The 23,524-nt window shown below is 36.0% G+C and overlaps 2 protein-coding genes across 2 annotated transcripts; one reads left to right on the top strand and one right to left on the bottom strand.

Annotated features, from left to right (window-relative positions):
* The first annotated feature begins 260 nt into the window (after window positions 1–260).
* LOC113514908 (zinc finger protein 616-like) lies at window positions 261–13,090 on the top strand. Its single transcript, XM_052895012.1, has 10 exons — window positions 261–798; window positions 1,897–2,003; window positions 2,788–2,836; window positions 4,063–4,253; window positions 5,149–5,354; window positions 5,787–5,903; window positions 6,985–7,194; window positions 7,856–7,951; window positions 10,882–11,101; window positions 11,984–13,090. The coding sequence occupies exons 1-10, from the start codon at window positions 567–569 to the stop codon at window positions 12,440–12,442; spliced, it is 1,887 nt and encodes a 628-aa protein (XP_052750972.1). The 5' UTR covers window positions 261–566; the 3' UTR covers window positions 12,443–13,090.
* A 4,339-nt stretch (window positions 13,091–17,429) lies between these two features.
* Window positions 17,430–19,890, bottom strand: LOC113512747 (carbonyl reductase [NADPH] 1-like). The gene is made up of 2 exons (XM_026896661.3): window positions 19,160–19,890; window positions 17,430–18,378 (listed from the first exon to the last, which is right to left on the bottom strand). Exons 1-2 carry the CDS (start codon window positions 19,791–19,793, stop codon window positions 18,182–18,184), a joined length of 831 nt encoding a protein of 276 aa, XP_026752462.2. The 5' UTR covers window positions 19,794–19,890; the 3' UTR covers window positions 17,430–18,181.
* Window positions 19,891–23,524: the final 3,634 nt, after the last annotated feature.

Genomic DNA, 23,524 nt, shown 5'->3' with positions numbered 1-23,524 from the left:
CTATGTTTAGCAGTGGACAGTTCGCGGCTGATATGCTAATGATCTTAATCGAATTATATATCATGTAAAATACTATTTTTGTTAATACAATATCTGGAGTAAATTAGGCTCTATGGCTTTTGATTTAAAGTTAAAAGTTGATACATCAAGTACAAGCATTTCCGACATCCATATAAATCTATATCTGTGGTGGAGCCGAACAATTTAAAAAAATCAATATGTCAATTCAATGTCATGTCAGATAGCCAGGTAGATAATTGTCAAAAAATGCCGACGTCCAACGACCGACATTTTTGTTTGAGTTACGCAAAAAAAGTGTGATTAAAATAAAAAAAAATTAGCTAAATTATTTGACAACATATATTAAATTAAAATATACATTAATATCCTCAAAGTTTTGTGTACTCGAAAAGTTTTTAGAACCGGAATCCAATTGGGATTCTTTAGTCCCCGGTGAAGTGAAGTTTTGCTGTAATAAAACAATTGTTATAACATTTCTGTTAATGCTATGTTGAAATTAAATTAATATCAGTGAATTCGACTTTCATATTTTGTAAATTACAAATATGGATAACTCTATAACAATAAAAACCGAGCCCGAAGATTACGTGGAACCGTCTTCGCCGCAAAACTTGGTCGAACCGGAACAAGTACACATCAAACCTGAACCTTTTCAGGAGATAGAAGAAGAAAGAAACTGTAGCGTCGTAAAAAAGGAGCCCGTTGATATAAATGATGAGAATTCCTCGAGTCAAGTCCAAACAACTATTGTGAAATTAGAACCGTTACATATTGCAAGTAAGTAGGACAGTGGAATAGAAAAATATTTATTCGGCGTTCTACAGTAGTTTTTACAGATAGTGTTCTATAATGTTTATGATGCAGTCCATATCTATAAGTGACTGCCACTTTCTGGCTACCAGTTTGAATATTGTTGCAAGTTGCATAAAAAAAATACAATCTACAGTAATTAAATACTAGTTGCCTTGACAACTATAGTTTATTAGATAATTTTGAGACAGCAACCCTCCCCTGAAGCTACCTACTACTTTTATAAAATTAATTTTTAGTTCTCGCTAATTTTATTTATATTATTAAAATTAAATATTGCAGACTTATTTTTTTTTAATCATACAATGAGCCCTGCCTGTACTAGCTCTTACTTGTGTCTTAGTCTTTATGACCAGAATAAATAGTAATCTATATATTTCTCCATCCCATATAGTATTTATATATCCAAATTCATAGCAATTTCAGTGCATTTTTGGATGTAAAAATGATTATTTTATGTTTATTTTTAATTATGGTAAATTAAGTTTAATTATATGTACATTTTATTTGTTCATTTTTTTTTCTCGTTTGTTGTTTATATTTTATTTTTTACATTGCACTGAATAAAATATTTTTCTTCTTCTTCTTCTTCTTCAATTATTAAAGCTATTAGGGCTCTGTAAGGCAACAAACTAAACTCACTTCCACATAATATTAGTAGGGGTTAAATATAATTATTTTTAGGAAACATATTCCTTTACTTATTTATTTATAAATTACTCACAAACACTTACAGTATCCCAAAACGTGTAGTGAGCCATGGGTTTATTTTACAAACTTAAAAATTTTAAACAACATTTTAAAAATATATCTATTAGGCTTCATTAGTGTCATATTTTACTTGATTGTATATACACACGATATAAGATCATAAGAATAGAGACATAGAGTGGTTATATTAAAAAGGATATTTTTTTTTAAAATGGTATTCGGAGTATATCAACAGCTTTATAAATTAAAAAATTACCATGGCTAATTATAATTCCTAATATAATAAAGATCAAAAACTACCTATAAAAATATTAATTTGTATTTTTGATTAATTATAACGTTTTTAAATAACAGATGATGTGAGTGTTGATGAAGATCTAATTGTCACAAAGAGAAAAAAGAAAAGAACTACACAAAGTGATAATGATGATGAAGAGTATACACCAAAAAGGAAAAAGAAGGTAAGTTCTAAATAGAAATGTGTAATATAAATAAAAATATCTATATATCGTAGTTACGATATCTATATATATTATTGTTACAATATCTATATATCATAGTTACAATATCTGTATATCATAGTTACAATATCTATATATCATAGTTATAATACCTATATATCATAGTTACAATATTTGTATATCATAATTACAATATCTATATATCATAGTTACAATATCTATATATTGGCCCAATGACAATTAATTTTGAATATTTATTATCTGTATATATAATTAAAATTAAAAACCTAATCTTAATATATACTAATTAGTATGAATGATATATATTATATATGTGATGATAATTTTTTCCACTATCAGTATATAAGTATCTGTGGGATACTGATATTACCCAAGCCTAGGTCTTATTAAAGTGTATTGGTAGCTGCTCACTAGTGCAATGATGAGGAAGTAGCTACGAAACTTTAAGCAGTAGAATAGGACAATCACCTTCACTTTATCCTGCTTAAGTAGGGTTACCATCATTCAAAAATAACAAGTAATTTAGAACCTCTACGATTGTACCTCTAAATTGTTCAAAAAACCCTATAATGTTAATGGTGCAATAAAGTGTTAAATAAATAAATAAACCTCTCATACCAATATAATATAATATAAATACCATTTTTTTAATGTAAATGAAAATACTGGAGATGAAAGCTAGTGGCTATGGCTAGGATTCGAATTTCGAATTTTATTCGAAGATTCGAATTTTATTTTAGTATTTTTTTTTAAATATTTTCAGACCAAAAAGGATGATGATGCGAACCAGTCATGTGGTAGTACGTCTAAAAGTGAGTATTATTTCAAGTCATTTTTAACCGGTGATTTCTTTCGCGTGGCTGGGATAATGTAATATTACAGTATCCGATGTAGATTTATTACCATTGCGGACTATTTAGTTGTAACAAAATTAACTCTTTGAAATTGTTTTGCCTTACTGGGCAATTGCCCGGCTGTCGCTATCCTTACTTTGTTTCTTTACAAGGAAACCAATCGGTAAATTCTGTCACCTATTGTATTTGTATCAGCCATTAACTGTCCACTGCTGGACATAAGCCTCCCCCATAAGGGTGGTTTTGCCAGTAGTTGCCACGCTTGACAGGCAAGTTGGCAACGGCAGTTAGGCTTTGTTATGTTTTAAAAGGGATGCTGTTGCCCGTCCCTCGTCCTCCTTTAGTCGTCTCTTACAACAGCTACGGGAAAGGAAGGGTGGTCTATTCTATGCCGGGAAACTCCGTCACACTAGTCCTAATGAATGTTACATTTTCTTAAAATTTAAAGTCAATTATAAGCTATAGAATATTCTATACTAGCGACTCGTCCCGGCTTCATACGAGTGAAATGTATGTACATACTTGTGTACGGCTGCTACCATCCGGAACGGACATACTCCACTCTGCCCCCGCATTTTAAATTTCTGATATCTTCATATTTATTTTAAATTATGCTGTAAAGGGCAATTTTGATTTAAAAAAAATGCACAATACAATAAAATCCCGGTTTTTCCAATTTAAGAAAAGATATTCTCTAAACTGGCTCGGGTCTGAATATTCTGGATTGTACCCCAGATGTTCATTGGCTGGCCTTGTAACACGTCCCTGCTTGCTGCTATACTAATGGTAGCGGGATTAAACAAAAGAATTCTAATCAAATAACCAGTATCGGACGATTCTTGTATGGTAATACCAGAGGGAGACTTTGTACAAAAGTCGATTGCTTGGGTACCTCTGTCCCATTCGTGTTTCTACCGTAAAGCAGTTGTGTTTGCATGGCTGTGTTTCGGTTTGAAGGATATGGCGTGAATTTACAGGGTACAGAGGAATAACACCTGAGTCCTCAGGAATGGCAACACATGGGGGGTATCACGGGCGAAACAGTATACTCTGTTATGTCCACGGTACTGCTCATGTCTATAGGCGACGGTTACCATTTTCCATCAGGTGGGCCGTCAGCTTGTTTGTCATTCTAAGTTGTATAAAAAAAAAATTGGCACTTATTATTCTATTTACTTTTTCAGAACAAAACATGATGTACACAGAAGACATAACTAAATACATCGAGATAGTGACAATTACCGAAGAGGACAGACAGAAGGAGCACAGTGAGATGCTGAATGCGCGGAAACACATGCGCCACAAATGCGAATGGTGCGCGCTGGGGTACGTCGTGGAGGACGCCTACAGGATGCACATGAAGGTGCACTCGCCGGTGAGTTGTACACCATTTATCTAATTGCACACTCTCAAAGTGTAAAGCCAGCTTCTATTACCAGTAAAATGTACTGATTTTTTTTCTTTATTGTTCACATCAGCTGTTAACTGTCCACTGCTGAACATAAGACTTCCCCATAAGGGATGTTTTGCCAGTAGTTGTCACACTTGGCAGGTGGGTTGGCAAATGTTTTACAAGGGTTGCTGCAGGGCGGATCGCTAGTATGAAATAATTTAAACAGATCTCTTTAATACCAAAAATAATAATAATTACATATAAATTAAAATAAAGAATATCTGTGCGGTCCCGGCATAGAATAGGCCACCCCTTCCTTTCCTGTGGGTGTCGTAATAGGCGACTAAGAGAGCTTATTTTCGAGGTCTGAGCAGCAGCGTCCCTCTTAAAACATCTCTAAAAGCCTAACTGCGGTTGCCAATTCGCCTTCCAAGCATGGCAACTACTGGCAAATCCCTCCAAAGGGGAGGCTAATGTTTAGCAGTGGACAGTTAAAGGTTGATATGATGATGATGATGATGATGTCCGTTTTAGCTGTTCAGCAATAATTTGTGTAAAAATGTGTGTTATTTGTATAATATAATAATATAGTATAATAGTAAGCGGGGGGAAGGGATTGTCAGCAATGGAGTTTGACAGCCCCATTGCTAGCAAGCAAGCTAGCCCTATCAGGTCAACCTCCGCGTGGTTCCCCTCTGGAAACCATCGTGAACTATTCTCGTTGAATTCGTCACGATGGGCTTACTGACCTGTTTCATCCTCGTCTATCATCCGTCACTGGTGCCCTATCAGCGTATACCGATAGCGCGGGTGGGGTTACTATTTCATTATCACCTATAAAAAAAAAGTATAATAGTAAGCTTATTAACTGTTGCAGGATGCGGGGGAGTATGAGTGCGACCTGTGCCACTCGTTCCTGAAGCGCGAGAGCATGCTGTACCGGCACCGGCTGCGGCACTACCGCCGCTACCGCTGCATGCTGTGCCTCACGCTGCACAAGGAGCGCGACTCCGCCGCCAGCCACATCATGGCGCAGCACGCCATGACGGCCTTCAGCTGCGACATGTGCGGCAGGCAGTTCAAGTTAGTACTACACCTACCACTTACGTGCCAAACATCTCCTCTTTCTGCCCTTTTTTTCTTCCATTTATCTCTATTTGAAAAACATACAGCCCGTCTGATGGTAAACGGGTCACCAGGGGTGAAGAAGGTGAAGATCCTGAAGAAACCTTAATATATATATCATACCCATATCATTTACTTTATTTTTTATTTTACTATATATATATATATATATATATATATATATATATATATATATATATATAAAACTGTAACTGTCTTACGATTTTGCTGCTTTATTCGAAATGTCTGCTGAGTATAAAAGTTGAAAAACTCAGCTGTGTTTTTTTTTTTTTAAATAAATTTATGATAACTAATGAATGGATAAGTATGGAAACGATTCCATCGCCTAGTCTAAATTTACCTAAACAAGTACGTTTTTTATTGTCGCAGACGACCCCAGTATCTTCAGAGGCATATAGACCAGCACCACACTAAGACGCTGAAACTTGAGTGCCCTGAGTGCAAACGGGTCTTTCACGAGAGAGGGCGCTACAGGAGTCACGTCAGGTAACGATATAAAAAGGACCGATAGCTTACTCTTTAAGAAAGGGGGGAAAGGGATTGTTAGTAATGGGATCTAACAGTTCCATTGCTAGCAATGTACCTTGTTAGGTCGACCTCCACGTGGTCCCCCCTGGAAACCGTTGGGGGTAATTCTGATGGAAATCTTCATGATGGGCTAAATTACCTACTTTCACCCTCACCTATTATTTCTCACTGGTCCCCTGCCAGTGTATAGCGCAGGTGGGGTTACCATTTTATTTTTACTTAATAAAAAAAACTAAGAACGGTAATGCTGACGCATATATATAAACGGATTCTTGGATCCTTCAAATGTAGTGTCAAAATGCACTTAGTAAGCCAGCATAATGCAGCCAACCATTGAGAGTACATTCTCTTTTTGGTTGATCGTATTCATGAACCATATTGTCTCTGTGTTCACTCAGAATGGTGTTGCCACATAGAAAAAAGAAAGGAACAAAAATATTAGTGACATATTTTGTTGGTATATATATATATATATATATATATATATATATGTATATATGTATATATATATATATATGTATGTATATATATACAAAAACACATAGAATATTATAATAATGTAAAAAATTAAAACCTCAATATGCTATAAAAAAATATTCATTTTTAATGCATTTCTGCTTAATTTATTCCCTCTGCGAAATCCTGTGACAATGACAGTGAAAAAAGTCCAGTTCTGAACTCGCTATTACCTCATTTCTTATGTATTATTATGTATAATTTTTTATGCAACTTAGAAAGGCAAACAAGCTGACGGAAAGTGGTAACCGTCGCCTAGTACCATGGGCATAACAGAGTATACTGTTTCGCCCCATGCGTTGCCATTCCTGAGGACTCTGGTGGTATTCCTCTGTACCCATATTTAAGTATGTTAGTATAGTTATGTCACATATTTTTCACTACATCTGCCCTTCATGTGCTTTATGTTTTTACCTAATGGTAAGCTGGTAGAGAATGCCATATGGCATTAAGCTCGCCACTTGTATAAAGTTTTATTGTGCCATAAAAAATTAATAAATTAATTGTAATACTTATTGGGCAGGACCCACAACGAGGAAGTGAGGAACAACACGGACCACCCGACGGTGACGTGCGAGGTGTGCGCGCGCGTGTTCAGGAACAATAGCACTCTGAAGCGCCACCTGGTGGCGCACCACTCGGACGTCGTGTGCGCCGTCTGCATGACCCGCTTCGACAACAACCAGCAGCTCACCACACATTACAACCAAGTGCACAACGGAAACTTCTTCAAGTGAGCATGTTTTTTTTTTAATGGATGATAATGGAATGGTAACCCCGCCTGCAGTGAGGGATGATAGGTGACGATGAAAGCAGGTCAGTTAACACATCATGACGAATTCCACTAGAATTAACCATGATTTGTCATCATTGCTGAACATAAATCTCTCTTATAGGAATGGGGGGGGGGCAGTAGTTGCTAAGGTTGGGCGGGTTGGCGGGTTTTGGTAATATTTTAGGATGCTGCTGTGCATCCATGCCGTTTGGTCCCGGCATAGAATGGTCCACCCCTTCCATCCCTTGGGTGTCGTAAGAGGCGTATAAGAGAATTTACCTAATGATCGAGAGATCGGCAACAGCATCCTTATTAAATTATCACCAAAACCTAGCATACAGAGTTGTTTCATAGTAATTCAGTAACAAACATTCAAATATCTTCACAACTTTTCACATATACAATACAAATAGGATGTAAAGAAGTTGCGTTCTGTAACAGGGAACACACTCGAGCCATTTAACCAAAAAATTTGGATTCCAATCTCATTGAATTGAACTGTGAGAACTAAAATATATCACCTTAGTCTTAAGGATTTCAATTTTTAACTTATTTATCTATATAAGATCATCACACTCTGAACTAGTTTCCCAAATTAAGTAATTCCGTGTTGTTTCAGCTCCGGGGAAGAGTGTCCGCACTGTTCCCGCGTACTAGTCACCCGCGCCATGCTCCACCGACATATACAACGTATGCACAGCGACCGCACCAAGAAGTGAGTAAATTAGATAGATAGATAAATACTCTTTATTGTTTCCTCCAAAAGATTGCAATAGTAAACTTATTATAGATACAAACAATTACAAGAAATAATCACAGTGGGAAAACATTGGGCGACCTTATCGCTAAGAGCGATCTCTTCCAGGCAACCTTTGGATGGAGAGGAGTAATTATAAACAATTTGGTGGGAGGCACGATGAAAAATTCTGTTAATTCTAAATATGGAGATGTGATACATGTAATAATTATTGTATAATAGGGAATATTACGCTGGTTTGGTCATTTGGAGAGGATGAATGAGGGTAGAATTACAAAAGAGATAATATCTGTAAAAGCCAAATTAAAAGTACTCTCAACCTGCGAGCTTGTATGAATAGATTGATGAATGTGAAGGAAGCGAAAGAGGTATGTTTGGTTTGGAACATTTGGCGTCCCATTGTTTCTGCCTATCCCAATAGGAGACAAGTGTGATGCGTATGTATATACAAAGTCGAGTATTGTGTCCATATTTATTCATAAACTTAGATACCAAAAGCGAATATTTTGGAGTCTTTATTCTACTGTTAAATAATAATAACAAATAAATAATAAAGAATAGAAGAGGCAAAATGCTGGGCCACCTTATACGACATGATAATTTTTTTAAGAGCATAGTAGAAGGAAAGATAGAGGGCAAAAGAGGAAGAGGAAGACCGAGGGATAACTACATGGGACAGATAAAGGAAACACTAGGCGTTATGTCGTATAGGGAGATAAAGGATATGGCCTGGGATAGAGCTGGCTAGAGGAAGATGCATGAATTAGTTGCACCGACAAGAGGAAACTCTTAAATGAAAAGAAGATTCTACTGTTGTTCAGTACATGTAGTATTGAATTGACGTTTGCCAATCCGTGTACTAAATTTAGCTCCCACTGCTTGGACAGTTTCCACCAGCTTGTCGTTCATGTCAACCGCTGTTCTACCAGGCATTGATCATGACAGCGTTTCACGTTCGGAGCGTATACCTATACCTATTGGTGATTCTGAGTATAGGGTATTATATATTATACCACCTTTGTCGACACACTTCCATCTTTTGGACATTATTAACAAAGGGTGTGCGTACCATGTACCCGACACCACCGTTGGAGAAATGGTCGTCCTCTCGGTAATAGAACACATTACGGATTCAAGGATTATCGTATCCTACCGCTGTCTTCGGAGTACAGACAGTCCTGTAATATCTTAATGTCACTTATTCATCTCTTAATCTAGCTCTAAGATCTTTTCGTCGACTCTCAATGTTTATTCGTTAAGTATTCAAGTCCAATTGCGTTTGTTGGTAACCAAATCTTTTCCGCGGATTTCTCGCGTCCCCTGATCCACAGTCCTCGTGACTGCTACCCTACTCAGGAATAGCAGAGCCACCAGGGATTGAGGGCCGTTTTTTTTTGTGGTTATGGTGCACTTGGCAGGTAGATTGGCAACTGCAGTAAGACTTCGGTAATGTTTCAAGTGGAACGCTTCCCTCGCCTCTTCCAAGGTTCTTCTAGTCGCATTTTACGACACCCATGGGAAGAGAAGGGGTGGCCTATGCCACTATGCTGGGCTGACGCGAAGAAGTGCTAAATTAACTCTGTCTACACTTTATGCACTAATATAAATAACTTCATATGACACAGTCCCACTGTTCAGGTAAATCTACTTCTCTAATAGGGCGTTGGACCCATCAAAAGTAAAGCCAAAATTGTGCTCTAACTTACCCTCGACTATGGTGCCTCAATTCAACTGTTTTGACGGTCGCCACTTATAAGGATGGTGGACAAGTCATTAGGATGGGAGTAGCGGTGAATACAGAAAGTACAGAAGAATTACGTTTGTGTGATATGCAAAAAATATTGGAAAACGAGCGTTAAATATTTTAGAAAATCATGTGTTACGGATGTCTCCAGGGATATTTGTTTCTTAAAACTCTGATTTCATTATCTGGGGTGTACACTTTTACAGTCATATTTAGGTACACTGCAGCAATATGGAATGAGAGAGTGCTTGATGTGGTGTGTAGCATATTTCTGCAGTCGTAGCTCTCATCTCATATCTTTTTTATAAAGGCATATAGGAATGCCAGTATTTATTAATGAAGATTAGAGATGAGGTAGTTGTATTGTGGCAAGAATATTGATCTTTATACGCAAATGGGCAGGAACTCTATCGATTATTTTCAGACATAGCTATAAGGTTAATATTTCCCTGGGCCGAGCCCAATTACGGCAAGTCTCAGATCGTGATCGGTTATGGCTGCTCTAGGAAATGTTTGCACAGTATGAAACTTAGCGAGTTAAGTAGATGCGAATGCGCAGGTGTTGAACACGCATTACGAGAATGCCCTCAACATTTGCATTTGTGGGTGATACTGGATCGATTTGGGAGGTCGAATGGCTCTAGGTCGTCTAACTAAATATTGTACTTTCGACGAATTCGATGCAATCGGTTTTGTTTTTATGAATGACAATGGAATAGTAACTCCGCTTTCGCTAACGGTGCACGTTGGCGGGGCACTAATGGAAGATGAAAAGGTGAGAATGAATACAGAGGGCCTACCATGAAATGTTTTCCGAAATTTCGGAGCCCACCGAAACGCAAATTTGATGTTAAAATTACATAATACATTCCGTTTGGAAATATTAAAATTATTAAAATAATGTCCCTTTGGACTGTTATGATTGGATGTATGACGAACGAAACGTTAAACTCCATTTATTGGTCTGATTTTGGTATAAATAAAAACACGAAACTGAGTTCGAAATTTCGGGATTTCATTTCATGGTAGACCCGCAGGTCGGTTGGCCCACCATGATGAGTTCCACAAGAATGAACCATGCCGGTTTCCACCTGGAAGCGCGTGGAGGTGGAGCCGAGAGGATATATCGGTAGCGATGGCGCAGGTACCAGTGCGACCACTGCCAGCGGCTGTACCTGACGAAGGGCGAGGTGCGCGCGCACATCATGTGGTCGCACGAGCGCGCGCGCGGCGGGCACGGCTGCGCGCGCTGCGGCCGCGTGTTCCGCACGCCGGGCCGCCTGCGCCTGCACGCGCGCCGCGACCACCTGCGGCTGCCCGCGCCGCGCGACCACGCCTGCCACGTCTGCCGCAAGGCCTTCGAGGTTTTCCTTTATTTATTTTTATACAACTTAGAATGCCAAACAAGCTGACCGCCCACCTGATGGAAAGTGGTAACCGTCGCCTATACACATGAGCAGTACCGTGGACATGACAGAGTATACTGTTTCGCCCATGATACCCCCCATGCGTTGTCATTCCCGAGGACTCAGGTGTTACTCCTCTGTACCCAGTAAATTCACGCCATATCCCACCCTTCAAACCGAAATACAGCCATGCAAATACAACTGCTTCCCGGTTGAAACACGAATGGGACAGAGGTACCCGAGTAATCGACTTTTGTACAAAGACTCCCTCTGGTACGCGCTCCTAGGCCGTGTCCATAGTACAAGGAAAAATAGAGGGCATACGAGGAAGGGAAAGAGCCAGGAATAAGGCCAGGCCTGAGATAGAGCTAGCTGAAAGATGCATGAATTAATTGCACCGACAAGAGGAAACTTAAATGAAAAGAGAAGACCTTTGTAATCCCGCCTACGCTAACGGTATACGCTGACGGGTCACCAGTGAAGAATGATAGGTGAAAATTAAAAGGTAGATCAGTGATGAATACACCTGATATTCATCACGATGGTTTCCAGGAGGGATCACGTGGAGATCGACCTAACAGGGTATATTGCTAGCAATGGGACTGGGAGTCCACATTGCTAAAAATTCTGTCCCCTCCCCAACTTTATCTGGAATTGAAACCTGAAATAATTTTACTTATTTTGTCTACCCATAGTAAGAGACAAATTAGTAAATTAAAAACATGTTAAAAAAAAATTAATTAAAATTTGACCCCTAAAACTTGCCTAGGCTGATCATTAAACCTGTTCTGCTGAAAACCACCATGAAAGCTTTCATGCTGTAATTTTTTTTTTTTTCAGAACAAACAAGTCCTGAAACGCCATTTACGGGTCCACTCGGACGAGATGTATCCGTGCAAGGAATGCGGGCTGCTATTCAAAACTGAGCCCTACGTCGACGTGCATTACAAACTAAAACATTTGAACATGACCCGAGCTCAAATCAAGGGTCAAATACAGAAGAGGAAAGCTCAAAGCATCAATCTATTCAAACCGACCATAGCTCAATTGAAAACAATAAAGTCAGACGGGAAGCTAGAAGTTAAAATTAATAAGGATCTAATTAAAAAAGAGATCAACGCCAAGAAGAGTTTAATGATGAATGACATGAAGGATCCACTGTCGATCAGTAGCAATGATCTAGTGCAAAGGAAAAATATAAATAATTTGGCAGGCAAAATGGAATCGAACGGTATTACTGATATAGTAACACCACTGTTCGAAACATTTGTTGACATACAAAGAGATGTAGAAGGTTGAACTGTATTCTAGATAAATACATAGTTATGACAAATTAGTCCGCTTTCGTAAGTGTAAATCTATTTTTGTCTCTATGCAGATCCAGATGTCTGTTAATTCTACTGATATTGTACAAAGGTCTCAATTTATAGTCTAGTACCTGGATGACTGAGCATCGCTCTCAGTATTTTTTTGTTAAATCGTGTTTTTTTAATATTATATTTAGGTATTGCTCAGTGTTGCTTAACAACGCCATCTGTTGTCAAGTAGAAAGCAGTACTAAACACTCATTGGCTGGCCTCGACCATAGAGTCTGCTGATTAGAGGTAGGTGATACATATATATTTACATTGCTATATAGTAATATCTATATATTTCAGTTACAATAACTATATACTGGTTCAATAACGAATATTTTAAAAGTCTGTTATCCAAATAATAATATTAGATAACAGACTTTTAACATATTCGAAAATAGATATCCGACCGATGTGGGCGATATTGAAACCCAATATATAGATATCAGATCGGTATCCATATTATTCATGCCTACTGCTAATGGTCAAAAGTAGTACAAATAAAACAATCGATTATTTGATTGAATATTTAAACTCCTAATAACATTTAGAGAGTGTTCCTGTGATAATTTCAACTATATATATATATATATATATATATATATATATATATATATATATATATATATATATATATATATATATATATATATATATATATATATATATATATATATATATATATATATATATATATATATATATATATATATATATATATATATATATATATACATAAAATCGTCGAAAAAGGCATATATATATATACTCATTTAGACAGTTTTATTAATTATTCTAAATTTTTCAAAATGCTTAAACATTCATATATATTAAAAACCAAAAAAAGCCCATGAAAAATTTAAGTATCGTGCAGTATTATCCGACATGGCGGTGAACGTGTCAATATTGATCAAGCGCAAATCCACTTGATCCTTGAGTAATAAACAATCTCAACAGTATAATAAGTAAACATACTACATATTGGTTACTGTACAGTATACGAAAATTACCGATTTTAATGAACCATATTCTGTTTTATAGAAATATATGAAAATTCACGTGGTGAAAAACAGCGAGCACTAGCAAAGCTGATGACACTATTTTTTTTTATATATTAAAAATAAAAGAAGCAAAGCTTTCTTATCAGAATTGTGATAAAAATATTTTTTTGTTAAAGTCTTATGTAAATAGGGCAAAGAGGAATAGAAAAAGCAGGAAAGTTATATTTAATGCTAGATTTTAAATAAATTAAAAGGAATTTTCAATTGTAACATTTTACGATTCTACCCCCCAATTCGGAATACAACTTTAGCATTAACATGCAAAGAAAGGTGATCCATTTCTACAAAGTATGCCAGTGTATTGGGTCGCAGGTTTGACTCTTAACAGCTTAATATTTCTACCAACACTTTAAATTTGTATAAATTATATAATTATAGATAGATAGATACACTTTATTGTTTCCTCCAAAAGATTACAATAGTAAACTTATTATAAATATAAACAATTACAAGAAATAATCACAATGAGAAAACAATGGGCGACCTTATCGCTAAGGGCGATCTCTTCCAGGCGACCTCTGGATGGAGGGGAGTAATTATAAACAGTTTGATCGGAGGCACGATGAAATTTCTAACAATAAAATTATAAGAAGTTTACTACAACAGTAGTCTTTTGGAGGAAACAATAAAGAGTACTTGTACAATTGTATCGTTATATTTGTTGTTTTGTTTTTCCCCTATATTGTATAATGCAAATAAAGTATACTCATTCATTCATTCAAAGAGTATCTATCTATATATAATCGTAAAGAAAATTAACAAATTTTTTTAAACAAAATTTATGTTTTACAATTTATGTTTACAATGACTATCACGTAGAACGTAGACGTATAATTAATATTCTTGGGCAGAACAATTGTTGTAAACAGTGTCCGTTCACGAGTATGACGGATAAGTCACGCCCGTTCACGGGTATGACGGACGGGCCATGTCCGTTCACGAGTATGACAGACAAGTCACGCCCGTTCACGAGTATGACGGACGAGCCATGATCGTTCACGAGTATGACGGACAACTCATGGCCGTTCACGAGTGCGACGGGCGAGCCATGGTCGTTCACGAATATGACGGACTAGCCATTCCCGTTTACGAGTATGACGGACGAGCCATGGCCGTTCACGAGTATGACGGTCGAGCCAAGGAACGGAAAACACTAGTTAGTAAGTTTATATTTCAAAAGATTCATTTAAATTTCTAAGTGATTTCTGATTGATATTAATATAAGATTAATCGGCGCGCAGACTCAGCAGATAATATACAGGGGGTACAAACTTCGCATTTCATAAGTTTGTGCCACGCTGTATATAAAAAAGAATTGTATGGAAGCTAAAACTGCAGTGGATGCTTTTTGATAATGGGATGAAAATGGAATGGTAACCCCGCCTGTGGGGTACCAGTAGTGATAAGTGAAGACAACGTCAGATCAGTTGACGCATCTCGAGGAATTCACCAAGAACCCATTGTGACGCTTTCCAAGAGACCGCGCGGAAGTCGTTCTGATAGATCCATATTGCTAGCAATGGGGTCATTAATCTTTACTATTAACTAATCCATATATCGGGGCGAAAGGTATTGTTAGTAATGGAGGCTGAGAATCCCATTGCTAGCAATAGACCTAACCAGGTCGACCTCCTCGCGGTTCCCCCTGGAAACTATCATGGTTAATTCCTGATGAATTCATCATGATGGGCTAACTGGCCTGTTTTCATTCTCATCTATCACCCTTCATTGGTGCTCCGCCAGCGTATCCCGTTAGCGCGGGCGGGGTTACCATACCATTTTCATCCATAAAAAAAATCCATATATCATCCTTGTAGCAGTGGACCCGATATATGTTGAAATGGGGGGGGGGGGGTGTTAGTAATGGAGTTTAGCAATCCCATTGCTAGAAATTTACCCTATTAGGTCGTTCACGCGGTTCCCCCTGGACCATCGTGATTGAGTTACTGTTGAATTAGTCACGATAGGTCAACGGAGCTGCTTCATCATCTATTTATCCCTCATTGGTACCCGATACCGATAGAGCAGGCGGGGTCACCATCCCATTATCAATCATTAAGAAAAATATGTTTTAGAAACAAACGTTAGGATAGAAGGTTCTGGAATGGAAACCGAGAGTGAACAAATACAGAGATAGAAGATTTACGAAGGATTCGTAGTAACAGGCTAAGAGCCAATGATAGCGCTCTATGGTGTGCCTTATGTCCATAAATGGGCTGTAGTAGGTTGGTAACAATGATGAAAGTGATGTATGGAAATCGACGAGTCTGCACTAATTGCGCCGCCGCGCGTAAAAACCGGACCGAAGCGGAAATATCCGGATCTTTGGGTAACACGTTAATAGTGTAAAGAAAAAAAAGATTTTTAATTGAAATAAATTAAAATATAAGTATTTTTAAATAGTCATTTTATAGTCGTTCGAAATGCAATTTTCGCTGTTGAGAAGAAATGGCAAGAAAATCGAGCTGTTGCTTTTTTTTATTGCTGTTAAATATATATTTATATTGTAGTTTGGCTGTGAGTATAATATAGTATAAGCAATTAATTAAGCCAACCACACATTTTGTTCGTTACCACCCGACATAATGTCTGCATGTCTCTGATGTTGAATGCTATATATTTTCATTATTATATTTTATATATATAATATAAAAAAAATTGTCATACTTAATTGGAAAAATTTAAGGCGAGAAAAAAGTAACGTAAAAACTTACATAGTGAAAAATCTATCTTGAAATAACCTAACGTACTTGTAGTTTCTATAATACATAGGTATATTATTATTATTATATATATCATAAAATATTAGTCAATATAAAATGGCAACATTGTCGATAAATTAGACATTATATTTGTCATCGAAAACAAAATGTGGAATTGTCGTGAATTTTGTATAAATTTTTCAACTAGTAATGTTTGTCGACTTGAAAAAGAGACAGAAATGGATTTTAACTTTTTAAATGTATTTATTGAAATGTGCTAAAGAATAATAATAATAAAAAAAAAAGTATAAATTCTTTACATTATGCAAATATAAATAAATATAGTTACACTTAAGTTTGCATGGGAAATAATTTGTCATAATCTAAGATGAATGTTGTAACACTGCAAGGATCTCTAATAAATTACCTTTACGTAGAATATTGAGCTATATGTAGAGTTTTGTTTTTAATATTATAATTATAATAATAAATAAGAATATTTGTTTCATTGGTCTTTCATTTGAAATGTTATATATCGAAAATAGTTCTGAATATTGCCTGTGATTTTTTCTATACAACTTAGAACGGCAAACAAGCTGACTGCCCACCTGATGGAAAGTGGTAACCGTCGCCTATAGACTGATGAGCAGTACCATGGACATAATAGAGTGTAGTGTTTCGCCCATGATGCTAATTTCATGATGATGATGCTAATGTGGTGATTTTTACCATTACATATAATAAAATCGTCTTGTCGCCTTTTGTACATGGAAGATATATAAGAAAAACTATTATAGGGGGGGGGGGGGGTCTCTAGGCCGCAATACAACCCAAAACAATGATTTTTAGGATTTTGTGTCTATCTGTATGTTTGTGCATGCTAATCTCAGTAACGGCTTAACCGATTTGAATGTGGTTTCCACTAATACGTTGCAGTTTGCTCCACTTAACATTTAGTGTTTGTTTTATTTTGGTCGGTTCATAAATAAAAAAGTTATATCAATCTAAAGAATCACATGTAAAATGCTATAACAGATCAGTCGAATCGGCTGAAACTTTATTGTATATGTATTGATTTTTGAAAATTCTATCAACTGTGCGAAGCCGGGTCGGATCACTAGTGACAAATATATTCAATTTTTAGACAGTTTTAAAAAATACTAAGTAATTTTCATCACAGAAATTTTATTCACTTCAAAAAATACAACAAGTATCACAATTTATTCGAATATACATACAGCCATATGCATTATAATAGTTAATATAATACTTTGTCTTTGGTAAATGCTATTCATTAAAAAGTGTTATAAAAAATATATACTTGATACTACTGACAAATACAAAAGCGGTTTAACATACTTGCAGTGAGCTCGTTTGGATAAAACTCTAATATTTTTATTCACTCGTGTGCAAGTGTGCATGTCTCTAAAACTTTAGCATTTATAACAAATATATGGCCATTTTAAAACTAACAAGTTCATAAATATATCTGTTGAAAACTGCGATAATTGTGATGCAAATATGGCTAAACTATTATATATTTATTTATAAAGATGGCGAGATATATATAAATACATACATATTAAGTTTTCAACATCCTTTTACCAAATTTTATTAGAATCAACAGAATGCATTATATTTTTTTAATAATAAAGTATAAGTGGCCAGTATGTGCAATATTAAAAAGAACTCACTCTCAAAAATTAAATGTGTTATTATTTACTGATATATAAATCGTCAATAATATGATTTAGGTCAAGATAAAAACTACGTAATTTTATTGTTGAAATGTTCATGATATCTCTCATGTACATATATATATAAAACTATCTTCTTTAAATATTAATTGCCAATTTACTCAGTAAATAAAACATTTATATTATAACAAAAATATATATTTAATATTATATGTGGAATGTATTAATAATTCTTTTCTTTATCATCAACCCAGCTGACAATTTTCTTGTTGTACCATACATACTGCCCCCTCACAGAATCAGGGGCTTCGAGGGCCAAAAACAATGGTGCTACGGCCCCCTCATCGATCGAGAGTATACCTTTATGTGAAGACATATCTGTGTCTACATAACCTGGATGCACTGCATTCACTTTTATATCTGTAAGCAAAACAACTGATTAGAATTGAACGGAGGACTTTAAGTCTATGGTAAATGAGTATTTAGGAGAGACAGAGATTGTTTGCAATGGGATCTAATACTGCCATTGCTAGCAATATACCCTATTGGGTCAATCTCCATGTGGTTCACTCTGGAATCTATGACATCCCATTAAGTCCTGATCACTAACAGGATACACATATTTTAAATATGGCTCAACAATGCAAGAGTGGGGGGAAAGGGATTGTTAGTAATGGAGACTCAGAATCCAATTGCTAGCAATATACCCAACTAGGTCGACCTCCTTGCGGTTCCCCCTGGAAACTATCATGATCAATTCCTGATGAATTCATTATGTTGGGCTAACTGGCCTGTTTTCATTCTCATCTATCACCCTTCACTGGTGCTCCGCCCAGCGTATCCCTAAAGCGCAGGCGGGGTTACCATACCATTTTCACCTATCAATAAAAAAAAAACAATGCAAGAGTTAGTTTAAAATCAACTACATATAATAAACCTTATTACCTTCTTAACTACCATTTAAAAATAAAATGAGATAAATGTAACTTGGAAAATATGTTAACTTTTAATAAGAGTTTATTTTTTTATTAACTTTTAACAAAACAGTAATAATATAGTTAAAAAATCTAACATACATTGAAATTAATACACATAATGTTAGTTCTTTTTTTTTATTTGAACACCAAAAGCTTTCAGAGCAGGCAAAGAGAACAGGGTATCAAAAATATTTATTTTAAAATTCTAAATTCAAATTACTTACCTCTATTCTCAAGTAATCTTTGTTGGATTTTAGTCAATGCTGTCAATCCAACTTTAGAGACAGCATATGATGAGTTTCCCCATTCAGCAGCCTGTGTCCCTTGTTTAGCAGCCTCTATGTATTGGCGCATTAAATTAGACAATTCTTCTATAGTTAATGTCGGATCAGAAAACCGATTCCTTAATTTTTCACTAGGAATATTAGTAAGATGACCGGCGGAACTGGATATGTTGACCACTCGACCTCCGTTTCTCACGATGGGGAATAGTATCTCGCAAGTAGAAAGTACGGAAAAATAATTGACAAACAGCGTTTGTTCTGCCTGCACCGACACCGGTTCAGTCGCGTTGTTTTTAAAAGCTATAGCAGCGTTGTTAACCAAAATATCTATGCCTCCATATTTTTCTTTGATATAATCATGAAATGCTTCAATGCTTGACGGCACCGTGATGTCTAATTGATGGTAATTAGGATTTAAACCTTCTTGCTGAAGAGCTGCGACAGCTTTCTTTCCAAGTTCTTCGTTTCGGGAGGTCAGGTAAACGGTACCATCGAAACCTTTACAAAGACCACGGACTATAGCGAAACCAATGCCTTTATTCGCTCCGGTCACAACTGCGACTCTTGATGCCATTTTAAAGGGATTCAAAATAAATAATAATTTAAAGACAGTTTAAGTAAGTGTGTATGAAACATTTATACTTCTATATTCTATTCATTTACAACGTGGACGCAACACTATATCTATATTAATAAAATTGGAAAATAATACGTAATTATCAATGCAACCATCTAAAAGCATCATATCAACTGCATAAATGAATATTTACAGCTGTAGACTATTTATAGCTAGTTGTACACCCTGATCTACTTTTTTTGTAAAATCAAGGATTATCCAAATAGAAAAAGGTAACTGTTCTGAATATATTTTGTGATGCGTTATTATTTGTTTGGAAATCAAATTTTACTTAATAGATATTTTGAAAAAAGTCGAGCCATATTTATTTAAATAAATCTTAATATTTAAATATTCTTAATGTCATAAAAGTCCTAATTATTTTATTGTGCTAAATGTTCAAAATCAATGAACTTGTTACATGGATTTAATACAATTGTTCCTTCCTTTGAAGTGATGTATCTTCTATTCTATAAGTAAAATTAACATTTGACAGCCGACTAACTTATGGTTACTTACTCTGTGTAGATAATGGCAATGTAGATTCTACCGCATAGATATAATATTTTAAGTGTTTTGGTTCAAATTATGCTTATTTCATGGTCAAATATCAAAATTAAATTGCATCTCAATTTAGATTCAAACATTTAGTTATATAGATAATAATATTTATCCCAGGAGAATAAAAATACTAATTATACCTACTCAAGTGTGAATCAGTTGTTATGCTACAAATTAGAGTAATAAACATAAAATGATCTGCTTAGTAGGACCCATTTTTTATACTACAAAGGTGGCAAACGGCAAACAAACATACAGCCTATCTGATGGTAAACGATCACTTTACAAGCCATTTAATTACTTTTTGTGTGTTTATTCATTACATTTTATTGCACCATTTATAAAATTAATAAACTCTATATGGTTTATATTTTATAAATGGTAAAATTTAATTCTTGGTTAAATTGTTATAAAAAATGCTGTTTACAGCACCAAATTTAATAAGGTTTTCACAGTTAATATTTCAGATCTACATATGTTTAATCTTTTTTTTGTACAACTTAGAATGGCAAACAAACTGACGGCTTACTTGATGGAAAGTGGTAACCGTCGCCTATAGACATGAGCAGTAGCATGGATATAACAGACTATACTGTTTCACACATGATATCCCCCATGCATTTCCACTCCTGAGGACTCAGATGTTATTCCTCTGTATTCTGTAAATTCACGCCATATACCTCCCTTCAAACCCAAATACAGCCATGCAAACACAACTGCTTCACGGTAAAACACGAATGGGACAGAGGTACCAAAGCCCACGATTTTTGTACAGTCTCCCTACATCTTGATACGTCATCTAAAAGTGGTTAAATACATAGACTATAATCTAAAGCATAGACTTATTATAACTTCTGTATGTTTAATTTTCAATGGATGATAATGAAATGGTAACCCCGCCTGCGCTAACGGTATACGCTGGCGGAGCACCAGTGAGGGGTGATAAGTGAGGATGAAAGGGCAGGTCAGTTAGCCTATCGTGATGAATACACCTGGAATTCAGCACGACGGTTTCCAGGGGGGACCACGTGGAGGTCGACCTGATAGGGTATATTGCTAGTATTGAGACTGATAGTCTACATTACTAACAATCCCTCTCCCCCCGTTTCTGTATGTTATACTATATGCAAATTTATATATATACGAAGTAGTGGACAAAAACTAGTGTAGTACGATAAATAACTATATAACTAACGGGTAAAAACAGGTTACATTTCTGATAAAAATAAAAAAACAAAATTATAATATTTTTCCTTTTTTATTAAAATTAGTTCTTAAGTTAATTCTCATAGAGGCACTAACTCCCATACACATACATTACATTAAAATACATTCATTTTTTATCCAACACTCAATAGATAGATAAACTTTTTATTTGCATCAAGAGATACACAAAAATGTTAACAATACTTTTAAAAAAAATACAACGCGTTTAACAATATACACAAAAAAAAAAAAATCCAGAACATAATATGTGTACCACAAGTAATGCAAAAAGGCAATAGTCTCCCTATATACTAGCTTTTCCCAAAGTGGACGACAACGCCCCCTTGTGGGCGCTACAGGCCTAAAGGGGGGGCAGTAAGAAACCAGAAAAAAAAAAATGGTGGCGTTGTGTAGAGGCTTGGGGGGTGATTTGTTGATCTTGAAGTAACAGTGGTTTTTAAGTAGGTGAAAAAATGGGGGCGCCAACAAATATTTTCTCAAAATGGGCAATAGACAAAATAAGTTTATACACTGTTTGTATATCTCAGTGTATTGCTTGAAAAATTGAAAATTGAAAAATATATATATATATATATATATAGAGCATAGAATAGACCACCCCTTCCTTTCCCGTGGGGGTCGTAAGAGCCGACTAAGAGAGGGCGAGCGATGGGCAGCAGTGTCCCTGTATATATATATATATATATATATATATATATATATATATATATATTAAAGGATGATATGATGATGATGACCATCTGGCGGTATGAAATACACTTTACTGTCTATTCTCATACCTAAAATGGAGCCATATCAATGTTCATACATGTAGTGCACTAAAATTGTTGGTTTACTAAGAAATTTAATAATTGTTAATTTAGCACTGCACGTACTAGGTCAATGTATCATCCTTACAGTTTTGTATTAATTGCCTACATTTGTATTTAGTATATAAGATGATTTTAATTTCTTAATTTTGTCAGTTATAACTGAACCATTGGAAATACGAGGTCTGTCCGGAAAGTTCGTATAAAAGTGTTCTGGAATGCGAGAAAGAGGAGTGGGGAGGCCAGGTAAGCGCAGGACCCCTTCCTTATGTCCCTAACAATGCTTCAGTTCTGGTCTGACCGCCGTGCGGTAACTGGCTTGTCACGCCATCTGTGAAGTTACCTCTTAACGAAACCCCGTCGGCATGGAGCCCGCTTCCGTTGAAGAGCAGCGCGTCGTAATCAAGTTTCTCTCGAAACTCGGCAAGAATGGCCGTGAAATTTTTGCCGATCTAATTCGATAAGACATCCGGGGAACCACGAACAAAAAAATCAAGAAAATCCCGCTCAAATGTCAAGACAATGTTGATTGTTTTTTTCGATGTTCGGGGATTGTCCATCAAGAATTCGTCCCTCCAGGCCAGACAGTTGATGGAAAATTCTACGTTGATGTGCTCAGACGCCTCAAAGCTCGTGTGGCACGAGTTCGTCCAGAATTGGCGCGAGAGGGGCGTTGGATTCTTCACCACGACAATGCCCCTGCCCACACCTCTCTTGTTGTCCGTGAGTTTTTGAGTAAAAATTCCATTACGGTGACCGAACACGGGGACATAAATGAGATAAAAAAAGCTACGACGGGGCAGCTGAGAAACCTACAACCAGAGGACTTTCAAGGAGCCTTCTCACAGTGGAAACGGCGTTGGCACAAGTGCATTATGTCACAGGGGAGTACTTTGAAGGGGATAAAAATGATTTACCTGAATAATTGTAAAATAAAATTTTTAAAAAACTTTTATACGTACTTTCCGGACAAACCTCGTATACATTTTCATAAACAAATATACATAAAAAATTTCATAATTATCGGTCGAGCCGTTTCGGAGTGCGACCACAAACACCGTGACACGAGACATATATATATATATATATATA

This window comes from Galleria mellonella, unplaced genomic scaffold (genome assembly GCF_026898425.1).
Source record: "Galleria mellonella isolate WM207_F2 unplaced genomic scaffold, CSIRO_AGI_GalMel_v1 utg261, whole genome shotgun sequence".
NCBI lineage: Eukaryota > Metazoa > Arthropoda > Insecta > Lepidoptera > Pyralidae > Galleria > Galleria mellonella.
This window is presented reverse-complemented; position numbering and strand designations above follow the sequence as displayed.